The 7,979-nt window shown below is 44.2% G+C and overlaps 1 protein-coding gene across 1 annotated transcript; it reads left to right on the top strand.

The window, feature by feature from the left end:
- The first annotated feature begins 929 nt into the window (after nt 1–929).
- On the top strand, nt 930–7,573 carry metrnl (meteorin like, glial cell differentiation regulator). The gene is made up of 4 exons (XM_022752541.1): nt 930–1,272; nt 2,970–3,358; nt 6,487–6,546; nt 6,693–7,573. The coding sequence occupies exons 1-4, from the start codon at nt 1,175–1,177 to the stop codon at nt 7,004–7,006; spliced, it is 861 nt and encodes a 286-aa protein (XP_022608262.1). The 5' UTR covers nt 930–1,174; the 3' UTR covers nt 7,007–7,573.
- The last annotated feature ends 406 nt before the right edge of the window (nt 7,574–7,979 follow it).

The following is a 7,979-nucleotide window of genomic DNA, read 5'->3' as shown; positions in this document are numbered from 1 at the left end:
TCATTTACTCACTGATGTGGCCAATATTTGCAGATGATTGTGGGGCTATGACCAAATGACCAAACCACGATTTTCAATTTCAGTTGGTTCAACTCTCTGGCCAACAAATCATCTGGACATAAATAACAGTTAATATGCTCCAAGATGTAAGTAAAGTAGTGCCCTGGATACAGTAAATGTCTTTGGTTCTTGAACAATGTACACTTTCAAAAATAATCGAATCAACCACAATACAATTGGATGGTGGTTATTAGGGTAATTGCTGTTAATTACTGTTAACAACACATTACACAAATAATAACCACATTTCTGCCCTTAAATATCAACACCTTGTTGCTGCAAACTATTTCACAGTGAAGTAAAACTGAGCAAAGTTGTGTTTGTGTCAAACTTAATGTGACCTAATATGACTACTTCTGCAGATTGTCTTAATATGACTTTATTCTTGGGGCAGTTCCTGACAATTTCGCTGTCAAATTCAATCTACATATAAGGTAGGATGCTAATTACTTAACTACTTTTTTTTTAAAATTTGTTTTCCCTAAAGATAAAAAAAACAAAAAAACATGAGCATGCAGGGCTGCTGTTGTCCTCTGCAAACTAAATTCTTGACTTTGAAGCTGCCTTCAAGTGCTGTCAGAACTTTTTCTACTTCTTGTAGGAAAAGATCTGATGTAAAGTTGATACGATTAGAATATAAATTAATTAAAATCGACACATTTATTCTACCACTGCATAAAAGAGTAACTCAATGGCAATGGTTAGAAAGCACTTCAACCAATTTTATATACTGCAAAAGCACTAGGATTCTGCATGAAGTGTTGGTTTACATTGTGAAACTGGGAAATCAGAGCTCAGCTGAGTACGTGAATGCAGCATACATGATAAACTGCTGTGGATGGGGTGTGACGTGGAGAGGCAGTCGGCGCTGCAGAGACGGAGTCAGAGCTCAGCTCACTCCACATTTTACGGAGGGCTGTCAGCACTGGGCGCCACGACCGAGTGTGATCAAGCGCCTTAATTCATCCGAACCTGCCGAGGATAAGTGAAGAAACCCCGGGGAACAGCACGGAGCAGTCCGGGGGCACATGGAAACGCTATGTAGCTGGAAACACTGCGGTGGACTTTATCACAGTTTCACTAGAGAGGAGGCGAAGTGAGCGGCGAGATAAACATGCTCACCCCGATGCTGGCCTCGCTGCTGCCTCTTCTCCTTCTCTGTCGGATTTCTTTCTGCCAATACTCAAGCGATCAGTGCAGCTGGAAGGGCAGGTGAGGTTCACCCTGAGCTGTGTGTTGAAAAATGCGAACTGAAATGATCGTAATGAAAGTATGAAAGTGCGCGAGCTCCTGCGACCTGATATGACTGTGACCGAAACTCAAGACACCGCGGTGATGTGAAACCAAGCAGTGAAAAGAGACAGAAATTATGACAAAATACAAATTTAGAACAAAACAAAACAAACAAACACACACCTTAACTTAGTTTACAAACTATATTCATTTTGTGAGAAATAAAGTATTGTTTGGTCTGGGTTGCCCTGGATCTATAACAAAATGATCATAAAATGTGACTCAAAAAAGACTTTTAATACATTTGGAGTATGAAAATGGTACAGAATAATACATAGAATTATGACTTATTCCAAAAATCAAATGTAGCATTAAAATGTCAGTCAGTTTCATTATTCTGATGTTGGAATTTTTACATCAGTTCATACTTTTGTCTCAGGCTTGATAAATCCCACAAAAATCTCAGAAATATTCGCAGGATCACATTTACAGATCTGTCAAGAGCTATTAAGTATTTTGGTTAAAGTTTTTAAGCTATTCTTAACAGATTCTCAAACCTCAGGCATTATATTCTGGAAAGTTTCACCTCCCATCAAACATCTGCTTAAATCTGTTTTGCACTTGAGAGGCTGTGCCTCAAATAGTGTGGTTTTGTTTTTCATCCTCCAGTCAGGAGGGGTAGGCGATATTCAGTACTTTGAGCTCTTAACCAATAATCTGTTGTTCATTAGTGAGACTCTTGACTAATCTCCTTTAATTGCATGCAGAAGTGATGAAGTTAGAAAGGACTTAATTAGAGGCGTGCTGAGGAGAGCCTGGTTATGGGGCTTCAGCTGCATATGCTCAGCATGTGCCATGGGTTACTTTAGATCTATGGCAAATTTGAATTTCAGCATCTCATTTTCAGGAAACTGGGCGTTTCTCCCCCAGAGTCAAACCACTAGCTTGGCATGCACACACTGGTAGACTGCTGATGGCTTCCTGCCTCTGGCTTTGCCACAGAATGACTGACAGACTGAAGTTTTCAAACCCTGACCAGGCATTAAGTTCTGGAGGGAGTCATTTGGTCATGCTGGCGCCAGAGTCCGAAGTGCTGCCCGGACAAGTCTCTTCCAGTCTCTTTGGTGGCTTGAAAGCAAGGGGAGGTTCGGTGCGTGACCTGCATTTGCACTTGCATGCAGCAGGCCCAGCTACTGTTGCTGCTGTTGTCTGCCCAGAAGCCCCTGTGTCCCTCCATTCATCCATTTCTGCTTCCAAACTCTTCCCAAAGGCAGCCTGCCAGTGGTGCATTTTGCCAAAGCTCTAGGAGGAACAATGTGGTATGGGGAGTGTGTGTTGGCGCTGAGGTCAGTTTGGCTGCTCCGGCTCGTGACTGGTCATGCAGCCAGTCTTGTGCACAGACGGCCCTTAATGCTTTAGGAGGAATGTGGTCTAATGTCCTCAGAGTCTGCCTGAGGTCTTCACCTTGGTCAGTTAATTCAGACTATAAATGACCAGAAAATCATTTTTAGATGACTGTATAATCCCTTTATGCTGTATTAAAGAAAAAGGGTTCAGGGTGAGTTTAGCACACATCTTCACAAAGACAGCTTTCACATTATTGGTTTCAATGTCTGTTACTTTTAGTGTTGCATGGCTGATCTCAGCTGACATCTTTTCCTTTCTTTTTCTTCTAGTGGTCTGACTCACGAAGGCCACGCCAGGGACGTGGAGCAGGTGTACCTACGCTGCTCCCAAGGCTCTCTGGAGTGGCTCTATCCCACAGGGGCCATCATCGTCAACCTCCGACCCAACACGGTCTCCCCCGCAGCAGCTCGCCTCTCTGTCTGTGTCAAACCCTCCACAGACTCCAGCGGCACCAACATCTACCTGGACCGCAATGGCAAGCTGCGGTTACTACTGCGCGAACAGGACCAGGCTCAGGGCAAGGTGCACTGCTTCAGCATCCAGGAGGGAGCGCTCTTCATCGAGGCTGTTGCACGCATGGACATCAGCCGGCGCATCACAGCGTTCCAGTACGAGCTGGTCAGCGACAGGCTGGGAGCAGAAGCACACTCACTGGGTGGTAAGACTTATCTCCTTTTTATAAAGCAATATCAGTGGGATGCATGTAGATAAATGTCCTTTACTTCATCTCAGTAGCCATTGTAAAGGTCTGCAGCCCTCTGATTGACTCCCTCTAGGACTGGCTTCCTTTGTGCTTTGTCCCCTGTGGTGGGTGCTGTGGACTAAATGCAGCCATCTACTGGTGGAAACTTTTATTAAGTTGGACTTTAATAGTTGGAAACTCAACATTTGCTCCAGAACACTGCTAATACTGAAGCCAAAGTCCATTTTTCTGGAAGAATTTTCTGTACATTTTGGTTTGGGGAAAATATATTTCATGTCAAACTCAGTGAGTATCAATACATCAAAATCTGAAACCTGTAAGGCTTTATGGAAGATAGAAATGTTAATATTTCAACCCATTTCACAACTATCCACACTTGATTCAAAAATGCTACATGGCTCTAAAACGTAATTGTTTTTTTTTTTTGTTGTTTTTTTCGATGGCTTATGTGCAGAGAGGCACGGCCAAACAGAAGGCCTCCACTGGAAAAACAGCCATCTATTTTCACGCTGCGTACCTGCCAAACCTGCACAGTTTCAAGCTGCGCAACTGTGCAAGCAACTTTTTTCCACCTAAAGCAAAAATATGAGCAGTATCAGGCCCACATCTGTTTTTACGGCTCTCTGGGTTCACATATCCACATCCTGCGTCATTATCTGGCACAGCAGAGAGAGAGCGAGAGACAGAGGGAGAGAGAGAGAGAGGGAGGGAGAGAGAGGGTTAAATGTAGTTGTGTGTGTGTGTGTGTGTGTGTGTGTGTGTGTGTGTGTGTGTGGGGTTGTTTCAACCACATTAGTGCACTCGGCTCAGCTCTGCAGCTATAATGTGGTGCTCTGATGTGGCCTGAGATAGCACCAGGATGATTCACAAAGACAGTGGTCTCGTGTCATCTGAGGCCTGAGCTGGTGGATTGATTGCTCCTTCGCTTCTTCTCATCTTCTTTTTTTTCTCTCTTTCTTCAATCTTCCCGCTCCCTTCCTCTTCTCTCTGACCCGCTGTGCTGGGATTGAGTTCCTCACCATCAAGCTGGAATGTATCTTCAACCAGATGTTGGGAGGAACTTCTAGGAGCATATAGGCTTATTTTTCCCCCCACTCCTTCTTTTCTTGCTGTCACTCCCTCGGCTTCCCTTTCAGTTCACTTAAATTATTTCTCCTTTTCTTCCCCTCTCTCACTATTTCCTACCTCTTAATTTCTTTCTTGTCTATTTATCATTCCAGTATTTTTCTTTTCATTCCTCTCCATACATCTTCCCTCTCTCTTCCTGGCTGTTTTATGTGGTTTCTGTCTGTGCTGAGTGGTATTAGCAAGTTGTGCTCCATTACAGTGGAATGCATCAGGGCCCAGATGTTGCAGGGACACTCTGTGCCCCTCCACTCCTCCGCTACCACTCCTCCCATCCCTCATCCCTCTCTGCCTTTGTGAAGTGGTTCTGATCAGAGTGGCGCTGCATGTGCATGGGCCAGAGAGAGATGCTGACTCGGCTCTCAGCCCATTCCTGTGGTTCTGTTTCATGTCTGACATGTGAGCCCCGCTCGACTCTGCTTTGGAGGAAAGAAAAAACACCCCTGGGTTTAGGGCCTCGGCTCGCTGCTCTGTCTGATGCTATGGCAGCACGCAGGCTCACTTCAAAGTGCCTTTTGCACTCTGCTACGGGCTCTGGGCGAGGTCAGCCTCTCTGAAGTCTCCCGGCTCTCCAGCTGTTCTTAAGCCGCCCGAGCTTGTGGCTGATTGATCTCTGATCTCTCTAGTGGTGCAGCAGTGCCTCATGTTGCTACACAAGCTGACCTAAGACATGCTCACCCCTCACCCCTATACGCTCAACTTCAGGCAAGCCAGCTAAAAATAAGCTCCAGCTCTGCTCCTAAAGATGACAGAGGGCACAAATTTTCTTCTTTAGCAAGAAGTGTTTTTCGACTGAATTCAGGGTGTTGGTCTACATATTTTTTCTCTAAACTCGATGAATCTTTGTGCTCAGCTTTATGACCAGATGTCTAAATTAGGGTGGTTTCCAGTCCACCGAACCCACCTGAGTAACAGTTTCAATCATTTCTTCTCTAATTCAGAAGATAGACTGCCCCACCCTCAGCCCACTGCTGACTTGACACCCCTCCCTGCTGCTGTGTGCCACTCTGCTGCTAAGGAAAACCGCAGCAGGTCTAGGGCCAATAAAGGCGTTCTAGTGAGGCTAACCACAGGACCACCTGAGTCAACTAATCATTGACTTGACTGCTCTTATTTAAGGCCCTTTCTCCTGCCATAAAACACTGGTGGAGGGCAGGCAGAGTTGCTGCTTTCAAGCCTCCAATCAAAGGTGAAATCTATCCTGGGGGAGGTTATTCATTTTTTTTTTTTTACACCCAATTATTTGCCCTCTAGTTATGAGACGACGTCCTCTCATGGCTTGCCTTAATTTTGCCCACATCTCTTTTAAGGCTGGTAAAAACGCTGCTTGATGTTATAGTTGTGATTGTGCTTCAGTCCCCGCCGGCGTGCTCAAGGCCTGCTAACAGAGCTCAAGTCAGAGATGTAGCCTCTCCTTGTTTCTGTGCTTTCCTCATCCTTTTCATCTGGTCCTTGTTTGTCATGGAGTGTCAAGGGGTTCCTGTTGTGGTGGGGAAGCTAATGGAACAGCTGCTTTGAGCATTAAACACACACACGCACATGCACAAGTCAGCATTTTTTTTAATAAACAATGATTAACTTCTTTTTTACCATCAGCAGCATGCACAGCTCTGTTTGGTGCAAAACCCAGAGCTCATGGTAGCTGAGTCCTGATCTTCCGTCTTTTGTAAATAAATCATTTGTGTGGATGGAAATGAGTGTGACCCGAGCTGTGTGTGTGTGTGTGTCTGTGTGTGTGTGTGTGTGTGTTGTGTGTGTGAAGCACTCATATTCCTACATGGCTGGACCAACCACAGTTGTGTGTTTTTGCAAGTGGTACTTAACTGTAAAGTTAACAAGATTTTTATCATGCTGTAACACCCAGAGTGCTAAAGAAGTCATGGATTTTTCCTGTTTCTGTTTGTAGTTGTAGATTTTGGCAACAATCTGATCCACCCCCTTTCTTTATTTCTACTTAGCACCCTGTCAGCCCTGCAGTGATGCTGAGATGCTTCTAGCAGTCTGCACTAATGACTTTGGTAAGTAACAGTACTGTTTTGAAAAATTGTAGGCTTCCTGCTAGTATATGGTGGGCAGAAATGTCCAATGAAAACACCGTTCTGTGTAGCATGAAATCTAGCTACTGCCAGGATCTAAATCTCGTCTTCCTTTTTGGTGTTTCTAGTGGCACGGGGTAGCATTAAGAAGGTGGAGCAGGAGGAGGAGCACTCGTCCGTCACTGTGCAGATCAGTCACCTCTACAGACAGAAGACCCGCGTCTTTGTATCTGCTGGCGTGAGGGTACGGACCTGGACTGGCCACATCAAGATGCCCCTGCAGTGTGGGGTGAGGTCTGGTGAGGGTGAGTTCCTCTTCACTGGGACTGTGAGGTTTGGGGAGGCCTGGATGGGCTGCGCCCCACGCTACAAGGATTTCTTGCGGTTGTATCATGATGCGCAGCAGCAGGGGACCAACCCCTGTCACGTGGACACTGATTGACTGGGTTACCTGACCATGCTTGGAAATAAGGACAAGTACTCAGCGGGTGTGGGAAAAGAGCTGAACCAAGTGTTCATGCTGAGGAGAGAAAAGACTGAGAGACTGGCCAAGTTGCAGCACCTCTCTCCTCTCTTGCTGTCCCGTGACTCTTTGGAAACAATGAATGGAGCTCCTGGACATTGCCAAGCAGCAGGTTAGCTGGACTCAAAAGAGAACATGATGCAAAGTGGAATGTGTTCGGACTGCCTTTTCCTGCAGACGAGGAACTCCCCAGGTTTTAAATGTAGCAGACCCCGTTTGGTTTCTATGTGTATAAAATGTGAATGGACATTGTATATTTTGAAGCTCTGTGTGCTTTGTAAAAAGCTTGATGTACAGTTCTGAAGTTATTTCTTATGACAGAAATGTATAAAGTGAAAGCCTCTTATTTTTATTTTGTTTAAAAAATGATTTGCAATTTAATGCCTGAATTCATGAGCTGTTCAGGCTGTACAATTGTTTAAAAAAAGACAAAAACAAACCAAAAAAAAGCAAAATCTCTTTTGTTCTTGAGAATAAAAGCTTTTATTCCATGGAACAGTGTTCATGTTTGTGGTGTTTACATGTAACATAGGCAACTGATGAAATCTTCAGTCAGAAATTATTTTTTACAGGGGATCATATTTTGAGCTGAATCAATACATTGATGAGCAGAAAATGAAAATTGATGAATCCATTACACCTGTTTTCGAGCAAAAAAAAGGCAGATTTATGTATTTGCAGATTTTCTAATAAGAGGATTTGCGGCTCTGCTATGTTTTATATAACTGTAAATTAATTATTTTTCGGTTTTGAACTGTTGGTTGGACCACTTGAGACATGTGAAGATGTCACCTTTTATCCTTTGTTGACAATATAGTAACCAAAAGATTAATCTGTTAATTTGGAAGATTGGTTGGTTAATTGATAATGAAAATAATTGTTAGTTGCAGAG

Source organism: Seriola dumerili, unplaced genomic scaffold (assembly GCF_002260705.1).
Source record: "Seriola dumerili isolate Sdu_G_001 unplaced genomic scaffold, Sdu_1.0 BDQW01000169.1, whole genome shotgun sequence".
In the NCBI taxonomy this organism is placed as follows: Eukaryota; Metazoa; Chordata; class Actinopteri; order Carangiformes; family Carangidae; genus Seriola; species Seriola dumerili.
This window is presented reverse-complemented; position numbering and strand designations above follow the sequence as displayed.

Bases quoted from the DNA above. Each gene is read 5' to 3' on its own strand.
- metrnl (XM_022752541.1), top strand. From the start codon at position 1,175: ATGCTCACCCCGATGCTGGCCTCGCTGCTGCCTCTTCTCCTTCTCTGT. The intron at 1,273-2,969 runs GTGAGGTTCACC...TTTTTCTTCTAG, and splicing joins CAGTGCAGCTGGAAGGGCAG to TGGTCTGACTCACGAAGGCC. The intron at 3,359-6,486 runs GTAAGACTTATC...ATTTCTACTTAG, and splicing joins AGAAGCACACTCACTGGGTG to CACCCTGTCAGCCCTGCAGT.